Below are 21217 nucleotides of genomic sequence, written 5' to 3' on the forward strand. Positions count from 1 at the left end.
TTTTACCTATTTTAAAAACCTTTATTCCTTTTCCAGAAATCCAAGACGTAGCCTACATACCACATGCTCAACAGGTAAACACAAAGGCTGGCGTATTTGTACAGCCACCAGAGCTGTAGAGGGGAATGTCAGGAATTTTGTTTCAGTCAGTGCATGGCTGTAGCTATATATGGAAAACTGTTTAGGCCAGCTTCCGGTAAATAAAAGTTTTACGATCTTCATTAAGACTCCATTGGTGTGTCTGAGCTCCTATTCCCAAAAGGACCACTAATAGAGGAGTTTCTTGTATTGCTGAGAACAAGCCTCTCCCGTCTTCCAAATGCTTCATTTACTAAAACACAAATAAATAGTTAACTACTGAACAGAAAATAGACTAAAGTGTAGCAATAAGGTTTTCTACTCTGGGGTGGAAATTTTGCTTATGAAAATATATTTATAAATGGGAAGGAAGTAACCAACTCAGATCCAAGTTAATGTTCTGAATAAGGTTAATCATGTTACAAATTGATCCATTTTATACTTTGTATCCTGACCAGCATAGAACTTCTTTGGATTTAGGACCCTTTTTCTACATGGAAGGAGGAACAAGTTAGGAATCGGATAGTGGGGCTATAGCCTCCGTGTTTATATGGTAAACCACACTACCCCAAAGTAATAAATAAGCAGCCAGGATCTCCTGTGGCCCCTTTGGGAAAGCTGGATTTTGTAGAAGGCAGTTGAAAAAAGGCAGAGTTATTCACAGTGGGGGAGTGCTGCTTTTTGAGACCATGTTACATTTTCTTCCAGCTTCCCCATAAGATCTTTCAACTTTTAAAATCATCTACGTTTAAAGTATGAAGACAAACTTATCTGTGTACTTCTCCAAATTATACTTGATCTTGTCTAGCACATAACAGATGAACGAACACTGGATCTACTTATTCAAGCCACACACTGTATGATAGCCTTTACGGAACTCATTCAGAAAAGGAAAGAAATTAAGAGTCTTACCTGAAGAGACTGTGCTTATATCCCATACCCGAAGCCCCTCTTTCTGACCTCCAAAGGCGTAAATAAATGGCAAATCAGGGCAACAGGAAGAACAGAAGAGCACTCCCTAGGGAGAATAGGAAGTCAGTGATTTCAATTTTTCCAGCAATTCCTAGATCCCTACTCCTGTCTACAAGAACCTAAGATTTAAATGTTACTCAAAATAACTCACCAATAGCGCTTTCAAGCCTCCTGCAAAAAGGTAGTTTAGTGTCAGGTTGGATTAAGTTCGCACAGTGAACATTCTCAGAGGAAATGTGTACATGCTCTGGCCACTCAGGTTTCTTATTTTCATTAATATCCTATTAGGTCTAAGAAGTCTTCCTAATAAGTCTAACCTCAGTATTTCCAGACACTATTAAATCACTTTGGGCTACTATATAGTAATTTCAGTGTAGTCAGAAGCAGTTACACAAAGAGGTGGTGATAAACTGATCCTAACAGTTATGGTACCCTAAAGGTTCAAGATTCCCTGGGATGGTCCAGATTTTAGGGTAGAAAAATGTGACCAACTGTGTCCTAGAAAAGTCTCTTCCCACCCTTATTTTTCTTTCCAAGCAACTGTTAGGACTGCTGGAGGGAAAAATCAATGACTAAAACTGACTAAGCTCAAAATTAACTTCCCCAAGAAACCCAGTCTTTAATGCAGTGATTCCTAGAGAAAGAAACAAGTCAAAAACAGAAGAACAAAAAACAAAACAAATATGTTCAGGGAGATTCTTACCATTTTCATGTCCCTAGAGTGAACTAGACTTGGTCTATCTCCTAATACATCCCAGATCTTCACATACTTGTCTGCTGACGCAGTCACAAGACAGCCTTTGATTTGACTGCTTAGATCAAGACCTAAAAAGATTAGTTCAGAGACTCTCACTTTGAAATACAGATTTATTTCATAAGTTAATAGAAATAAAAGAAACACTATTCTTGCTCACCAGAGATTTCATCATTGTGTGCATTAAGTGTAAAAATTGGCTTATCTGAACGTGCATCCAAATTATATACAAAGCCGTCATCAGTACTGGCCTGGAAAGAGTAAAAGGTGAGCAAGGTAATGCTACATGACAATAAAATTTAGCAATGGGTAAACAGTATAATTCATAGTGAAAAATGAGCTACATCCCTGACTTACCTGAGGAGCTTATTAAAAATTAACACGGCCATAAAGACTTTACTTGTGGATAAGCCAAGTTAGCTCTCACATGGACTGGATGAGAGCTGTGGTACTGTAAGGACTGGGGTCAGATGTGAAAGCACCGAGGTGGTCCTTCCACTCTAGGATACACCCTGGAGTGTGGAATTAAAACACCAGTGTGCTGAGGACAGAGGCGCGGAGAGCAAGGCCACATAAGGTGCTGTCGAGAAGAGCTCATGGAGGTAAGACTCGGAGGGAGGAGGGAGCAATGACAATGTCAGGGAAGCCAAGGAAACGGCTTCTGAGGAAGGGAGTGAAGAACGCTGTCAGTATTTTGGCAGAGATTTAATTAAATAAGGACTGACAGGCAGATCCTTGAAAGTGCAGCAGCCCACTATAAGGGAAAGGAGATGGAAAAAGAGAACTCGTCAAGACTGGGGGAAAACAGGACAGGAGAAAGGGAGAACAAAACAGGGAAAGCCGATGGAGTCTGGAAGGCTGGGCCCCGGGCGGGACAAAGCAGAAGGGGAGGAAGAGCACATCCTCTGACGGGAGGGAAGGAGGTAAACCATTTTATGATGATCGCTTCTCATTTCCATACCTATCTGTGATTTTAGTACTGATACTTATTAGCAAATAACCTCAGGAAATATGTGTGCTTGACTGCTGGGAGCCGCAGTACAGCACCACATTCAAATACAGCTGATGCGTTTCTCCCGGTAATTGTAAAATGGGACCTGGCACGAGGCGGCTCAGCTGGGGCCTGCACGCGCCCCTGCGCACAGAGCTGAGATTAAGTGTTCCTAGAATCACTATTTCAGGAACCTTATTAAAACTGTCCACTTATTTTAAGAAAGCTGTTTTTAAAGAACTCAATCCATCATTTACAAAGCACTACATATTTACTTGAATCGTCCCTTCTAGTGAAAGCTGGGATTTTATTTCTCCATGGGCTGAAATGTCAGTGGAATCTTTGGGCACTACATGGAAAAGTGTCATCCTACAGACATTAGCGTATTTACAGAAAGATCTTATATTTCCTATCTGGGAGACATTGCTATGTTAATATTAATAAGCATTCTTATCACTGGAACTCCATTTAAGAATTAGGGTTTAAGTAAGAATATCTTTTTAGACTGATTAACCATTGAAAAGCCAAAAAATATTAACCTTAATATTTCAAAAAAACACTAACAAAATGATCAAAATCCGTAAAGAAAATAAAATGAAGCACACTTTGGATTGGCTGGGAATTAGCAAAATTATTTGCATGTTTACTAGTTTTTGTGGCTGATCCTTTATTCTCTTTTAAAAATACCTTTTTTAACCCTAAAATCCAAATATTCATACTGTTAATACAGAAGAGCTTTTCAGATATTCCTTCCATCATAGAATTAAGGAAAATAAGTCATTAGTAGCCTGGAGAAGCAAAACAGTAATATGCAGTCTTACCAGAAAATGACAAGGTGAAAAGTGATTCCAAGTCACTCTCTCAATCTGCCCACTGAACCGCCACATTCGATGGCTGTCATCTGGACTTCGGCAGTCATACAAAGCCACTGACCTGGACACATTCAGACAAAGTTAGGGTTTTAAGAGTTCAATTCTCCTATACAGTAATGAAATGGTAAACAACACTATGATGTCAAGATCCAATTATTCAAAGCCTGTTTTAATGTTCTAAATGTAGAAAAGATGAGTTGCATTTTCACTAATTGGTGGACATTGGTCCGGTCACTTGACGGCACTGGTGGCTCTGGATGTCTGGATGTCAGTGGCCTTGACCTTCTTCTCCAGGTGTAATCTTCCACTTACAAGATGACTGCTTTCTAAAAGATGAGGACAATTTCTAATTTCCCTTTCCCCAGTAGTGCTCAGAGCCAGATAGCCCATGTCTCAGCCATACTTAACTTCTACAAGTACAAGTGGGTTATGTGTTGGGGGAATACTTTTGTATGAATTGTTCTTTTGTATAAATCGCAACTAAAATGTATAAACACACTTCTTCCAAAGGGTAAGGAATCAAAGACTACATGCTGGTTTCTGTTTCTACTAGCCAACTCTCTTACCTTCAGACCCAAAAGGAGCAACATATGACTGGACACCCCCTGTGGTGGCCTAATTCTTCACTTCTTCCTATGTCCATGCCCTTTATCAGTGGATGTGGGAATTCTTCCCATAAACGCAGAGTTCATTTCCCACTCAATGTGAACTGATTTGGCCAAGAAAGTAAGATAAAAGTGTACTAGTTCTGAGCCTAGGTTAAAAAAAGGCCTTGATACCTCTGCTTAAGCTTATTACCTTGCCGATGAGAACATGTGTGGGCTACCACCCACCTGGCTCCTAACAAGACAAGATAATCAGAACTACCAGTTGAATCCAGCCTAGACTGGCTCAGTCCTGAGCAGGCATAAATGTTTATTGTTTTAAATCATTAAATTTGGGGATGGCTTGTTTCACAATAATGGCTAACTCATACACCCTCTAAAAATCAAAGTAGTTGCTACCTAGGAGCTACATTATTATAACAGAACCACATTCCCTTACATACTGCAACAACCAGAGTTGAAAAGGACAAATACGTAAAAATTTAAACACATGTATTGCCTCAGTAATATTCTGTCTGAGCATCAAGTGATAGTTTCTTAATTAGTTCAAGAGGATAAAAACAGGAACAGTAATTCCTGAAATGTTTTCTTACTTATCATATGATCCAGAAATCAGAGTTTGTGGTTCAAATGGATGAAACTGAAGAGTCTGGACCTAAAAGGAGGAAACATAAATGAACAGATCCATTTTCTGGTTTTGGTAAAACTGTCTAATACTTGGTGAGAATCAATTTGGCAGCGTTTCTGTGAATTTTTTCTCTCTGAAATTTAGCACAGTTTAAAGAAACATAAAAAAATAAACATTTAAAAATAAATATTCACACTTAAAAGACAATATAACATTCTCCTTATTGTGTTTAGCAGAATACATGTATTTCCCAAATGTTAAAATATATTCAGAAGAAAACAAGGGAGTGGTCTAACTTACCTGCTCTGTGGGACTGTACATGCTCTGAAGTCCCACAATGTACAGAGCACATTAACTCTGCGTTCTGCAGTAAAAGATCTGTTAAATTCTTTAACCCCATTTGGTGACTGATATCCCCTCGTTCCTTTTCAGGAACCTCTGTAAACATGTTACAAAGCACTAATGTTCCTAGTCACTTCACCTTTCTGCAACCATTTCTGCATCTATAAGATTGGTAATTTTAACTATCACACAGGGCTCTGTGAAGATCCAGTGAAATAGCATGGCAAGCCCTTTGCTGTTCACAAAAAGCCATATCCATATGTAGATGTTTGGGAATATTTGTAGCCAGTATTTGTCCCTGATTTTTTAGCACCCTTTTTCCCCCTGAATCACCATACCTTGTCTGTGTGCACGGCAAGGCTGGCTGCTGGCTTCCCCAAGGACATATCCCACAGAATCACGGTGTTGTCAGCTGATGCACTTGCCAGCACGTTTCTAAGAAAGGGAGGAAACAACTCAGGTTATTTAAAATATAAATCAAGAGCATTAAATGTAAGAATTCCATTCACAATGACATCAAAAAGAATAAAGTACTCAGGAATAAGTATAACAAATTTAATGCATATATATATTGAAAACTATAAAAGACTGTTGAAAGAAAGAGTAAATTAACAGAAAAGCCTTACTGATAAAATGAACAGTTAACACATACTATATGTTGTATGTATTATGTACTACATTCCTAAACCTGAGAAAATGTTTTTTCAAAATATCACAAATCTCCAAAAAATTTTCCAATACATTTATTGCAAAAAGCCCACCTATAAGAGGACCCACTCAGTTCAAATCTGTGTTGTTCAAGGGTCAACTGTATTGCCATTTACAGACTGATCTGCAGATTCAAACAATCCCCTTGAAAATTCCAGCTGACTTTTTTGCAGAAAACCAGCAAGTTTTTAAAAATTCATATGGAAATGCAAGGGACCCAGAACAGCCAAAGTAATCTTGAAAATATAAAATAAAAGACCAAGTTGGAAAGCTCATAGTTCCTGATTTCAAAGCTAACTTAAAAGCTACAGTAATTGTAACAATGTGGTACTGGCAAAAGGGCAGACAAGACACAGAGATTACAGAGTAGAGTGAAGAGTCCAGCAATAAACTCTCAAAGTTTGGTCACTGGTTTTTAACCCCTGGGCCAAGATTTTTCATTGTTCAATGGGAAAACTAACAGTATTTTCAACAAACTGTTCAGGGACAACTGGATAGCCTCATGCAAAAGAATGAAGTTAGGCCTCTACCTCAAACTATACACAAAAAGTAATTCAAAATAGATCACAGACTTAGTAAATGTAGGAACTAAAACTATAAAACTCTCAGAAGAAAACAAGTATAAATCTTCATGACCTTGGGTTAGGCAACTGTTTCTTAAATATGACACCAAGAACATAAACAAAATAGATAAATGGACATCATCATGAAAAAACTCTTGTGTTCTAAGTCATACCATCAAGAAGCTAAAAAACCCACAGAATGGGAGAATATATTTATAAACATATGTCTGATACAGGACTTGTATCTAGAATATATAAAGAACTCTCAACTGAAATAAAAAGGCAAATAACCCAACTAGAACATGTGCAAAGGTTCTGAATAGACATTCTCTAAAGAAGATATACAAATGGCTAATGAGCATATGAGAAGATATTCAACACCATTAGTCATTAAGAAATGAAAAGTACCACTTCATATGCATAGTATCATAATAATGAAAAAAACAGTTACAAGTATTAGGAAGATGTAGAGAAACTGAAACCCTTCTACACTCCTGGTGGGAATGTAAATGGTATAGGCATTAGAGTATGACCTAGCAATTATACTCTTTGTTATATACCCAAAAATGAAAACATATGTCCATTAAAAAACTTGTTCACAAATGTTTATACCAGCATTATTCATAACAGGCAAAAGTGAACCAAGTGTACATTAACTGGTGAATGGATACACACAATGTGGTATGTCTATACAAGAGAGTATTATTCAGCAGTGAAAAGGAATGATGTACTGATTGATACATGCTACAGCATGGATGGACCTTAAAAACATTAAGTTGAACAACAGAACTCAGACACAGAAGGCCACAAATTGTATGATTCCCTTTCTAGGAAATGTCCAGAATAGGCAAATTCATACAAACAGTGTAGATTTGTGGTTGCCAAGGGCTGGAAGGATAGGAGAATGAGGAGTGACTGCTAATGGGCATGGACTGCTTTTTGGACTGATGAAAATATTATGGAATAGTGGTAAAAGTTGCACAACTACATGAATACACTAAAAACCACCGAATTGTCCATTTTTAAAGAGTGAACTTTATGATGATGTGAATTTATATCTCAACTGTTTAAAAAAAAGGATTAAATACTATTGACAGGAAAAAACCATATGCATACCTCTTAGGGATCAAGCGCCAATAATGTACTGCAACAGAACACAGGCTTTAGAGCCCAGAAACCCTGAAATGGTTTATTGGTGCTGCTACTTATGTTATAAGATTTAAAAGTAATAAATCTCTTGCCCACCAATGAGAATAAAACCAACCTCAAAAGGTTGCTAGGCAAGTACCTACCTAGCTGAGTGACCAGAATGTAATAGGATCCTGATAAATATTAGCTGCCTGCCTTTTCTCCTTGTAAAAATATGCTCCTGAAATTGAAAACTCATTCAACATCTAGCTTTAAAATGGCTTGATCCAGAATCAAGTCATTAGTATAGTAATTTGGGGGGGGGAGGTTCAGAAAACGAATATACTGTCAAAATGCTGATGAGTTCATTTTTGGATATTATTTACTCAAGAAGTTACTCCCATTATTCAAACTACTCTCAGTTTTATAACTCACATTTCAGTAATACATGTGACATCTCTTAGGATCATGTATATTCATATCATGCTAGCTTTTTTCTCAATGAATTTCAAAGCTTCTACCACTAACTTCCACAAACAGGTTGTAATGTGTTAAGTCCTTCTTTTGCATTTCATTGATTTAAGTGTTAAATTCCCAAAAGTGATTTACATACATTGTCTGCCAACAGTAAAGAGTTAAAATTTCACAGTACATTTTCATCCACTGTACATTTGTTGTTACCAAAACATCCGAGATTCCCCCACATTAAACCTCTTAATGTATGAAGCTTAAAAATAAAAAAAACTTCTGAACACTACACCTTCAAGAATACTCCAACACAAGCCTGAATTAGCAAAGAACATGCGCTTTGTTACTGGGAGCATTTTACTAGAAACCAAGGTTCCCACTACTAACAACGTCAACATGTTATTCCTTACCACAATCCCACGCTCTACACACCAGAATGTGGGAAATGTTTTAGAGCACTCTGTACCTTTTCAATAACAAAAGGGAAAGGAGAACCAAGGTTTAAAGCAACATGGGGAGAAATAAGAGTTTAGGAACAAAGAAATGAATGGTTGACAGGCATGAATGCAGATGCGGCAGGACAGGAGTGCAGGTGCTGGTTAAGTGTCTACCTGGATCTAGGGCTGGAGGCTGGGGAAGGGAACTGATCAGTCTGCTGGTGTACTGCTGAGGGGTTATTCTGTTAGAAGTAACTTTTGGTTACTTAAAATTAACAGTTATTATATGGTAATTTAGTATAGGTAATTATTGTGACAATTCAGATTCCTAAATAAGAGCAGGTTCCCTGAAGCATGGTATACTCATTATTAGATCTCTTATTCATCTGCCCGTTAGGACTACGCCCAATACACACAAAATACAAACAACTGATATAGCCTGGCAGCATCAGATTCAACTGGAGAAGCCTAAAAACCGAAACAAAAAACCCAACAGGTTCTTGGGTCCCTACTCCAGACCTACTGACTCAGTCTTGGGGGGCGATTAGAGCACAGGAACTTGGATTTTAAAGGGTTACCCAGGAAATTCTGATTTTCAGTAAGTTTGAGAATTACTAACCTAAATAACTTTCCAAGGTCCATTTCCCCAAAGGGTTGTAGCTCTGCAGAGGTCTGAACACAAGAAGACAGGATACCCTTTGGTGGCTAGTCCTCAGGGATGCTTCCTTAATGCTCACTAAGTACCCACTATCATAGAAACACTGAGCAAACGTGCCTTGCATAATCAGTTTGTTCTTACCTGCCAAATAAGACATATTCAACCTAATGCCTAACCTTCCTTACCTTACAAAGCAACTATGCTATCAGGAAAATGGACTTTTGAGGGTAATTGTCATTTAAGAGTAACTATAAAGAATCTGTGGATGACACATGCAAAAGAATGAAGCTGAACCCTAATCTCATACCACATACAAAAATTAACTCAAAATGGATCAAAGATCTAAATGTAACAGCTAGAGCTATAAAAGTCTTAGAGGAAAAGCTTCATGATAATGGATTTGACAATGAATTCTTGGATATAAAACTAAATGCACAGGCACAAAAAATAAAAAACTGGGCATCAAAATTAAAAACTTGTGCAAAGGACACAAAGGACTATTAATAGTTTTTAACAGGCTTAAAGGCAACCCATTGAATGGGGGAAAATATTTGCAAATCATAAATCTGATAAGGGCTTAATATTCAGAATATATAAAGAACTCCTACAATTCAGCAACAAAAAAAACAACCCAATTCAAAATTGAGCAAAGGACTTGAATAGACATTTCTCTAAAGATAAACAAATGGCTAATAACCACATGAAAAGATGCTCACATCACTAATGATTAGGGAAATGCAAATCAAAACTACAGTGAGACACCACTTCACACCCATTTGTGATGGCTATTATAAAAAAACCAAAATAGTAACAAGTGTTGCCACAGATGTGCAGAAGTTGGAACCCTTCAGCACTGCAAAACAGTGCAAATGCTTCAGAAAACACTATGGTGGATCCTCAAAAAGGTAGAAATAGAATGACCATATGATCTAGCAATTCCACTTCCAGCTATATACTCAAAAGAATTCAGTGCAGGGACCAGAAACAGTTGTACACTTACGTTCTTCACAGCTATGTGAATAATAGCAGCGTTATTTGCAACAGCCAAGAGGTGGCAGCAACCTAGGTGTCCACTGACGGATAAAAGAATACTATTTATACATATAATGGAGTATCATTCAGGCTTAAAAAGGAAATCCTGCCACATGCTACAACATGGATGAACATGTGATTCAACTGGAGGAGCTGAGACAACTGGAGGAGTCAATTCAGAGACAGAAAGTAGAACGGTGGTTACTAGGGTCTGGGGAGAAGGGGGTGTGGGGAGTTGTTGTTTAATGTGTAGAGTTCCAGTTTTGGAAAATAAAAAATTCTGGAACTGGATGGTGGTGATGGCTGCACAACAATGTCCACTGAACTGTACACTTGAAGATGTTTAAAATGGTAAAAATTTATATTATGTATATTTTACCACATTATTAAGTAAAAAAAAAAAAATGAGGATAAGATTTTGTGAAAACAAAATGAAGTGAGAAAAATATGTTCTGTGAGGAAGCAATCTGGCACCACTGGCACTGGAGTACCCGCGTTTTCCCAGCAGTAGCGGACAGGAGGGCGTTTGGTCATCAAATGAGTAACAAGCACCTACTAAGTGAAGAGCTGGCCTGCAATGGGGAATGCAAGGACAGACAGCAGAGCTACTGCCTGCAAGCAACACATATTATGCAGGAAAGGAAAATCAGCCATGGACACAAAGACCCACGACACACAATGAACAAAGACAGGTGTAGGCATGAGGTAAGATCACAGTGGTTAGTCTTTAACAATCCTTCAAATGTTACTGTTAATGTTCTTTATACCTGATTAGCTTATTCCAAGAAAGGTCCAGGACAGCATCCGTATGCCCTTCTGCTGAGGGGTTCTGTAATAATTGTTTAATTTAATTATTTTTTGTATTAAAGTCTCCCACCACAAATAAAATTTATATTAATTTGAAAGATTCTTTAACTCTTAAGATTATTATTTTGAGCTTATGCAAACTTACTGAAGACCTACAGAAAGAAATACCTTGTCTCGCTGTTACTTTAGGGATCTGTGATAAATGCTCTCTACAGAGAAGCAACTATAGTAGTTCTTAATCTAGGTGCAATAATTCTACAAATATGAATGCTCCCCACACCCCAAAACTTAAAAGCTACAGGAATTAAGGCATGGATATTTAGACTTCAACACACTAAAGGCTAAATAGAAATTCTTTTTAATAAGTTCAAAACTAGCCTAATTAGTGTGAATAGTTACTATAAAGGAGGATCATGACCTAAGAGTAAACTGTTATGTGTAAAGTGTCAACACAGGTGTGATGCAGAGATCAAATTTTCCTTGAACTTCTTGAAACCAAAAACTATAGTAACTCATACTTACTTGTTCTATTCTATCAAAAGTATCTAACTGAAAAAGTATATCTTCCTCCCAATGTAAACTTATCTCTGTTTATTATGAGTTTAAGCATCTATTAACTTGTTTACCTTCTTTCCTTTCTTTTTCTTCTTTTTTGACAGCTTACTTCCAAGTGTGAAGACTGGCTCTAAGGAGTCAACTATATCAAGGTCCCACACTTCAATAACAGGAGTCATATTTCCTATGGCAATATAATTTCCTACAGGAGGAAATGATGTGTTTATGATTTTAAAAAACTTAACATGAAATACATTACACTGTCGACTAGATAGTGGCTTAGAGCAGTTTCCCTCAAACTCACATGCATGTGCATAACTGAACACTGTTAAATGCAGATCTGTTTCAGGAGGTCTTGGGTGGGGCCCCAAGTCTGCATGTCTAACCAGCTCCCAGGTGGTGCCAATGCTCTGCTGCCAGTCCTGGGACAGTATGAGCAACACGGGCTTTGGTCCCACAGTTCTCACTCAGGTAATGAGAACAAAAATCCCCTTCTGTCTTCAGTGGCTATTGTGAGGACAAGGGTATGATCAGATCATGAGTGTGAACAAGCTTTGCAAATGAAATGCAGAGTTACCAGATTTTACCCTTAAGAAGCAGGATGGGGCAACCAATAGTGTGCAGCTGTGGCTAAAAAGACTAACGTAAGAACCTAATTCTCTCTTCATTTTGGTTTTACTTGATGCTTTCTGAAAAGCGTCATACCACTGACCTCTGGCTGATAACATCAGCCACATCATGCTATCCTCACACTGGATTTTGATGACACCTTCACAGTTCTGCAGCCTGAAATGCTTTCAGGCCTTGTCCTTCTGCCTACCTGAAGCCTGGAGACATACAGACTCCAAAAATTTAAGTGATTGTGTTTTAAGAACTGTATAACTAATTTCATAAAATACCATTATAACTTAAAACATCAACAATTCTGAGAACATTCATACAGAATATGTAACTTACGTAGCTAGGAAAAAAACATGCAGAACTGGAAACTACTAAGCAATCTTAAGTTTTTCTATTTACCAGTAGAATCATCTGGGCTGGGATCAAAATTTAGCCATTCCACAGTCAGAGGGTATGCAGACAACAGTATATCATGGTGTACATAAAAAGAATCTTCTTCTTGATTATAAACTGAAAAGATTGGGAAAAGAGACTTTATTAAACCTATAGGAGTTGCATGCTTAAAGACACGTATTTGATGATAATGAGATTCCAAAACTGTTACTGCTAGGCAAGAATTCTGCAGGTCTAATATATTCCTATCACCTGGTATTATGCCCCAAAGGGGAACACGCACACTGAGAACTGACATCTGCCCGAATACTCCATCTGTACCCTCAGTGGCTAAAATGTGCCTATCTTCCTGTAAATCAGTTACAGAAAACAAATATTCATAAGGAGTACTTCATTATTATTTTATCTTTTAAAGGTCTATTCTGGTTTTAAGTCAAGAACAAAAACAACAGCATTGGAAAGAAATAACTTATATTTGGATATCAAATGCTTGTCAAATACTTCTTTAATATTAATAAAAAATTTATGAAGACCAAAGTTTATGTAAAGAAAACTCTTGAGAACATTCTTTTTGGAATATGGCAACTAAAGAATCAGCTTTTTATCATCACAGTTATAATGTTAAGGAGCAAAAATAAAAGTGAAACAATGATAGAACAGAGTGCAAATAATCAGAAATTTCTCCTCATAAAAAAGTATGCTTTTTTATTAGAAAGAAGCAATGTTAAGATAGGAAAAGGACTTTTTTTTTTTAATTCCTCAGACCTCTGCATCTAGGATAGCTCCTGGGATCAGTAGATTCCATGTAATGTTCTATCACATCATTTTACAATGAGAATCCATGCTTAAAATGATTAGTCTGTGTTCCTAAAGAATCTCAATAGTCAATGAACTGCTTACATTTTAAATAAAAATGATGATGCTTTAAAACAATCTTAACTATTATCAGATCAATATTTAGACCAGCTTTACAATGAGATTTTGAAATTATTTTTGAATAGAGATATTTCATAATTTGGATATTATTCATAATTTGGAGATTCACACCAAAGCCAAATAAAATACATCTTTCATGACCTAACTTGGAGGTAAGAATATAACTGCTTTAATTTCTCAACTCCTCTGATACTCCCAAACTCAGAAGAAGGATTATAGTAACTTTCGACATGAGAATGTATAAAAATCAATAATTGTTGCAGTTTTTTGAAATTAGCAATGGTCTTTTAAAAATGTCACCAACATGGTTTTCATTTGAAGTATGTAAAAAAAAAAGATAATTAGGAGAATAACTTCACATTAAGGCATCTGTTATTTAAAGCCTTTTTGATTTTATAAAGCCCAGTAGGCTGTGGGATAAAAATGGCTTAACCTATAGGCTTCCTGCAGGCTGTGAAAAGTTATAGAAATCCAAGCTAATAAATGGAGTAAGTGACAAAGCAAACTAGGAGAAGCCAATCAACATTACACCCAGAGGTTTTAACTTTCAAACTGCAACTGTGTTTCCTATAATAAAAGGCCTTAGCCTACAAAAAGTCTCAGCTAAGCAGAAAAAATTAGAACCTTAGGTGACTTAAGATATACAACCTACTTTAATTAATTCACTCAGTAAATACCTACTAAACATAAAAAAAAAATGCCTTAGCCTAGTAACAATCTCTAAAGCTTCAAAATTTTAGGACAGATGAAGATTGTTGGGGAAGGAGAGTATATGGGCAAGGATGGACTTGTCTGAGGATGTGTGGAGAGAGGAAAGGGCAAGACAAATAAAAGGGAAAATCTAGAGGCACATATTCCAGACATCTTGAAGGTCTATTTTAAAGAAAACTCACTTAATGTTTGTTCAATTAATATTAACAGTAAAATATACCTGATTTAAAAATTAAGAAAAAAAAAGAAGAATTCAAACAGTGCCTACTTCAGAACCAAGCACTCCCCTCTGGCTGGGGCAGACATCTCCCAAACTGGGAAAGGTGACCAAGGTGTTTGGGTTCCTAAACAGAAAGGCAGGCCTGCCTCTGCACTGAATTTTTACAAAGAAACTAAAATGTTATGCAAAAGGGAAAATTACCTGAAATGATTCTGTGAAAAAGCAGGATAAAAACCTGCCTATTGTGTATAATCTTCCCTATATAAAGAAAAAGCAGCCAGGAGAGGGACTGGAGTAAAAATCCAGGGTAACAAGTTACCTCAGGGTAAAGGGATTACATTTTTTTTTTTTTTTGCCTTTTTATATGGGGAAAAAGTGACCAACTGACAAAATGTTTAAATAAAAGATTAAATCTCCCCACTAGAACTTTCCAGGTTACCTACTTCCATAAAGTCAGACACTAAAGTGACCTATCAGACTAAATGTGCTCAGGCACAATAACCAGAAATCTACATGTAGATTGTGTAGAATTTAGCCACGCAACCAACTTCAATGGGCTACAGCAGGATCTGGCGCCTAAAAAGTCGTAATAGTAACTCTCATGTGTGGAGAGGATATTATTATTATTTAATATCACTTAAATAGAGTATCTTTCAGTAAGGGATACAGTTCACCTACCATATACCTCTAAATTGCACTGGTCCTGTTCAGCTCTGCCACAGACTATGAGATTGTCATTGGGCTTAATTAAGAAATCGTCACGTTCATATTGCTCCTAGGTGAAGAGAAAAAAGTAATGGACTAGAAGCAAATATTTGGTAAGATTTTTTCCAACACTTAGGGAGCACAATTAGAAAAGCCATGTAAATGTTTACCGTATCTTTCAGAGTAACATAAGGATCTTGATCATTACTCCCATAAACTGTAAGACCCAAGAGAGATTCACCAAGAGTTTCCGTATCTATAAGAATTCATAAACTTAAATGAGTAAAGCAGTCATTTTGACAAAAGCATTTTTTCCTAAAGAATCCCATGTTTAGACTTAGATCCAATTGTCTATTTCATAATCAATTCTGAATTATCCAAGTTGGGAAAGAAAACAGTGGGCAATAGTAAACAGGGATTTAAAAGCTATTTATATTTGACTTGGAATGCATATCTGATAGTCTTGGAATTCACAATCTTCCAATAAAAGAATTAAATCAAACTGTCAAACTCCCTTTTAGAAAATATTACAACTCTATTCAGTTTCTAGCTTGCACCTTGTAATCATCATTCAGAAGGGGTAGAGAGAGGTGGCCCTCAGGACCTGGAAATAAATTATCCTAAAACACTGGAATCAACACAGACTAAATAAGGGTTTCCTGGTCCAATAAAGTTTGACTTTACTGCATCTGCCCACACCCTAAACCAGATTACTTGACTGACATAAAGGACAACAAAATCTGAGAGTAACACTTTGGATCACTAGAAGCATGATCTAATGCATTGAGTTTGTGCTTAAAAACCAGTAGAGGTAAGTGAACTCAAACCTGCGTCGCCGTCCTCATCATATTTATCTAAGTTGTACTCCGCCAGCTCATCATCGTCCAGTGTCCTATCGTCCTCCGGATCGCCATCCTCTAGGGGCTCCCTTGGTCGTGCCTGGGTACGTGCACTCTGCATGCCCTCTTCTGAAGGGTCTCCTGCTTCCTCTTCATCACTACCTCCTTCATCTCTAAGAAAAAAACCACCCAAATGCTGCCATTCAAAAACAAGACCACCTTGTCATCATTATCTAAGATTTACATCCCATCTGGACTTTACTACAGACATCAACATTCCTAAACTTACTGTAATTTCTCTTTTGCTTCAGCAATGAGACGTCTCACTTCTTCTTTACTAAGCTCTACCTGTAAGACAGCAAATATTTCATTACAAGATAGTTAAGGAAATGTCTCTGAATTAAAAAGAAATTTGCAAACTAATGTAAAGAATAACTTCAAGACATCAATAATCAAACCAAGGCTCTCTAAATTTAACCTAAATGGAGTTTTCACAGGTCCTTACAATTAAGACCCCTTCCCACCTGAAACCGTTAAAGTATCTCTCCCTCCAGTCTTTTCAAAAGACTTGTACCAACTGGCCTCTATGGTAGCCCATTGCATTTTCTTCCAATTACTCTGACTCCTTCACTGCTCCCCATTTTCTCTGTGGGTAATCCTAAACAAACCGCCCTGGTCCTCTGCTCTCTTCCTTGTTATCACTGTCAGGTATTCATGCATCATTCTGTTACTTCCTTGCAAAGTTCACTTAGCCTCAAGACTGAAATGACCACCTCTGCACTGATTCCTCTGAACTCTCCCTTCTCTAGCCCTCCAGGTCCATTTTTCCAATTGCTCTGAAGACTCTCCACTTGGACATTCTGTTCAAAATTGAAGTCATTTCCTTGCTTCAAAACTGGCATAACTTCACTTAATCACTGCTTCAGTACCCTTTAAAACACTTCTATCGCTGTTGAACTGTAAGCTCCTGAAGGCAAAACCCACTTGTCATTTTGAGCTTAAGCACACAGTTCAGTACTCAGCTCATGGTAGGGATGCTTCATGAGGGATAATGAATCAATCACCCAGTTTGTACTAAAATACCTCTAGTAATGGAAACCCTGAGGAGTCATATGCCCTAGTTGGACCGTTGTGGAAACGAAGGTTCTTAAATTTTATTAAAATAAACTTGTTCTTCTAATTTCTCTTATTGGTCTGAGTTTTTCTTTCTGGGATTTTATAAATTTAATCTCTTCTTCCTATAAACTCTTTAAGCAGTGGTTCCCAAACTTGTCTGCACATCAGAGTCACATGGGAGATCTTTTAATAATTTCAGGCTATGCTCCAGACCAGTTAAATCACAGTACTTGGGAGCAGTAATAGTCGTATTTTTTGAAGTTCCCTAAGTGGCTCCAATCTGCAGACATGTTTGGAAATCACTATCTTCAAGTATCTGAAAGGCTGTATGTCCTTTTTAAATAACTGTGCCTCTTTCAATAGTTTTAAATTGCAGGTAATATCCTGTCCCAAGTCTGTATGTATAAGCATTGAGCATCTACGGTGAGCCAAACATGGGGCAACTAGTGAATAAAGTACAATCTGTGCTCTGGCGGAATTTACATCTACTGGGGCTATTTCAACCCCTCATTCCTGTGAACTTCCGTATCCCAGCCACTTCCACTCCCACCTTTCTATCTCTGTCCTCATTGGATCAATTACATTCAAACCAACACGGCGCCCCCTTCACTTCTTTCACAGTATTTATTCTGACATATTATAAATGCACATGTCAACCCCAAAGAGGCGAGGGCTTTTTCTGTTTTGTTTAAATGCCAGGCACGCAGAAAGCACTTAGTATCTGTTGAATAACTTATCTTTACCTCTGCCATAGCGTCACTCTCTAATTCCTGTAGGCTTTCCCCTCGTAATGCCTCAAGTTTACCTCCCATCCCCACTGCCACATCAACATCTAACTTGGACTACGGCAAGAAATTTCTAATTCATCCCAGCCTCACGACATCGTAGTCTCGACAACAGTTCTTCTACACTATGGCTTTCACCTGTTTGCTCTTCCGAACACCGAGCACAGGAGTGGGAAGTGGAGTTTCACATGGGTGCTTCCCTCTCCCGTTATGCTTGAAAACGCACTGGGGTGTGGACAAAGCAGTCGTGTTGTCCAGAAGGCTTTGGGGAAATCTCCCACTCCGAACAGCACCCGGCCCCTTTCCTGCCAGTGAGGTCCATGTGTGCGCCAACTGCGGGGTGGGCTCGGCTTGGGGGAAGGTCCGTGAGAAGGCGCGGCCCCTGACTCCCAGGCCCTCGGAGCCGCAGCTCCAGTCACGACAATCGGGCCAAAGCCGGCCCCACACCAGCCGCCAGTCATACCAGCCCGGCCAGGGCCGCGTCTTCGCGGTCCAGGTTCCCCGGCGGGGCTCACCGAGGATGCTGCAGAGGCCGCTCCCCTACCTCCGAGTGACCAGGTCTCACCTTGTCTGGCGTCTCTTTGGCCACGCCGCAGCGGATCCAGGCCACGCACGTCACCTGGCGGCTGCGGTTCATGGTACTCAGCTCAAGGACGCCTCGCAGCCCCAGTGGAACCGGACACCGGCAAGCCTCCGAGCCTCACGCCCCGGGACGAGCACAAGGCGGCTGCCTAGGCAGAGCGCAGGCGCGGGGCCTAATTCTAGCGGCGTGGCGCCTGCGTCTGACGTCATTGCAAGGCTTCCAATGGGAAAGGTCGGAGGACTGGAAGCGGAAGTAGCGGGGCAAGGAAACCATGTGGGGAGGGTTGTGTTACTAGGGTGATGCGAGTGATCTCTTCTGACCTGTACCGCCTGCGGCGGTGTCTGTGAGCTTCTTGTAGGCAATAAAGTTGCAACTGGGGAGGGAGTCAGAGGCAGATTTTAACCAAACATTAGTTTGCTTGCAGTTCCATAGATTTAAAGCTGGCAAATGTTAGAGGTTCATGGGTTTTTGTTTTTTTAAAGCTGTCTCCAAAATGAACTTGGCATTTCAAGAAGACACTTCTGCCGTTACATTTCATTACATTCTTGGATGTTACTAATCCAAGTATTGTTACTGATCCAAACAAGAAAATTCAGGGGTCACCTTAAAACATTTAGCATCTATGATAACTAAGCCCACAGTTGTGGTTTTGGCGGCAAGAGCAAACAAGATGTTGATTATGTGCGAGGCGCCCTTCTATGTGCCCTCTGTTAACTTGGTTATTTCCTAACGCTGTGTGGGAGGTCTTACTCCCATTTTGCCCATAGGGAAGTGTCTTTCCCAAGGTCACTAGTCTGCAGTGCAGCTAGGATATGAGCCCAGGCAGTGTAACTTCAGATGCTGGCTCTAATCTGTGTTAAGCTTCTCAGCTAAGGTCAGAGCCACCTATTAGAAAATATCAGCAGCTGCAGGACTTCAGGGTGGAAAGTGCTGGCACCCCAGAAAGATCTGGGTTTTGACTTCTTTCTTGGCTGTGTGACCCCATCCAAGTCATTTGCCCTCTGTGCTTCCATCTGGTTCTTCCACCTTTGAGACAGGTGAGCAAAAACAGCAGAGTGGCTGTGATGGGGGAAGACGGGTGACAAAGATGAATGGGCAGTACACCGGCTTCCCAGTGGCATCGTCAAAGTGGGCTGTCTACCTGTGGAGTCAGTTTGTGGGCATTTTGGCAACAACTTTGTCTTCACATACAATATTTTATTTGGTTCTCACAAAACTCTGATAAAACATGATCAAGAATTACCTCCACTTTAAAGACGAGAAAAGATTTAGAGGTCCCAGTGGTGAGAAGACTTACCACCGGTGAGAAGACTTACCACCCTGAGGTGATACACAGTTAGGAACGGAAGAACTGCATGTAGACACCACCAACTCTCTACTCCCAGCCTAATGCCCTGGCACTCCACCAGCCTGAGGAGGGACCCTCTCTGGCGGGAAGTTCTCATTCTTTGAGAAGGTGGATTATGTGGTCGCTGAAGGCCTCCTCCAGCGCTGTTTCTCTAAACTGATTCTTCTGTGGTTTCTGTAGGGGACGGTCTTTGTCTTCCCCCATGTCTGAAGGCAGAATGGGGAAGCACCAGTTTGGGAACAACTGGTGCCATCCTTGGAAGTTATCTGCCCACAAAAGCATATCTTGTCCTCGAAGACGCTGAAAATAGGGAGACCTTGAGGACGTGTGGAAACACTGCCCCTGCTTAGTAGGCAGATTCTAAGAAAATCAACAAGATGTCCTGTCCTGTCCCCCCTAAGAAGAGAAAGATGAGTATAGCTTGGCTGAGGTCCGAGAAAGGCAGTATGAAAATAAAGGCGCTGTGCCACATCGGGGCTGCAGCCATTGTCTATTTGTCTGTGTTGTCTGTGTTTTTTGTTCTCTCCCATTTCACCTGAGAAAACATTGAAATGAGCAGCACGCAACAGGTTTCTTTGCTTTTTGTACATTTAAAAAGGTGGTATGGCAGATTGTATTTTTCCAGAAATGGCTGCAACAATATCTCCCTTCATGTTTTTCTACAATGTGATCTTTACACTCCCCAGTCAAAACGTGGAGTCTTATTCTACCCACCTCCAACTCTGAATCTGGGGAGGTATACAGCTGCTTTGACTAACAGAGAATGACAGAAGTGGCACAAGGTTAGGCCATGAATGAGATACAGGTTTTACCTCTCTCCTCCATTCTTTCCTGCAACAGACGTTTGGAGCTCTGAGCTCCCCTATAAAACGTTTGACTACTCTGAGGCCATGAGAAAGCTAAACCACGTGGAGAAGTCACACGGGGGCTCCAGTAGACAGGCCTGATTTTTGAGTCACCTCTGACACTTAAATGAAAGAAACATCAGATAATTCCAGCACCCAGACATTGATTCACCCCCAGCCTTTCTCCTAGCCAAGGCTCAGACACCATGAAGCAGAAACAAACCATCTCCCCTGTGCCCTGGCCACGGTTCTGACCCCCAGACTCTGTGAGCTTAGTTCAATGGCTGTTTCAAAACAGTTTTTAAAAATCCTTCCATAACTTTTTTTATTATGGTAAAGTATACATATCATAAAATTACCACTTTGACCATTTTTAAGTGTACAGCTCAGTGGCATTACATACCAAACCACTAAGTTTTGAGGTCATTTTTTACACAGCAATCATAACCAGAACAGGCAAGAACCTGCACTATATTTAGAATAGAGCAAATGAGCTGATTTATTAGGGCTGATTTAT

At 39.3% G+C, this 21217-nt stretch overlaps 1 protein-coding gene across 1 annotated transcript; it reads right to left on the minus strand.

The window, feature by feature from the left end:
- On the minus strand, positions 1-18680 carry PWP1 (PWP1 homolog, endonuclein). The gene is made up of 15 exons (XM_036891391.2): positions 18490-18680; positions 16313-16371; positions 16012-16196; positions 15355-15440; positions 15158-15254; positions 12619-12729; positions 11670-11800; positions 11004-11065; positions 5581-5677; positions 4866-4927; positions 3617-3728; positions 1965-2055; positions 1754-1875; positions 991-1096; positions 1-331 (listed from the first exon to the last, which is right to left on the minus strand). The coding sequence occupies exons 1-15, from the start codon at positions 18559-18561 to the stop codon at positions 222-224; spliced, it is 1503 nt and encodes a 500-aa protein (XP_036747286.1). The 5' UTR covers positions 18562-18680; the 3' UTR covers positions 1-221.
- Positions 18681-21217: the final 2537 nt, after the last annotated feature.

This window comes from Manis pentadactyla, chromosome 10, assembly GCF_030020395.1.
Source record: "Manis pentadactyla isolate mManPen7 chromosome 10, mManPen7.hap1, whole genome shotgun sequence".
Classification (NCBI taxonomy): Eukaryota; Metazoa; Chordata; class Mammalia; order Pholidota; family Manidae; genus Manis; species Manis pentadactyla.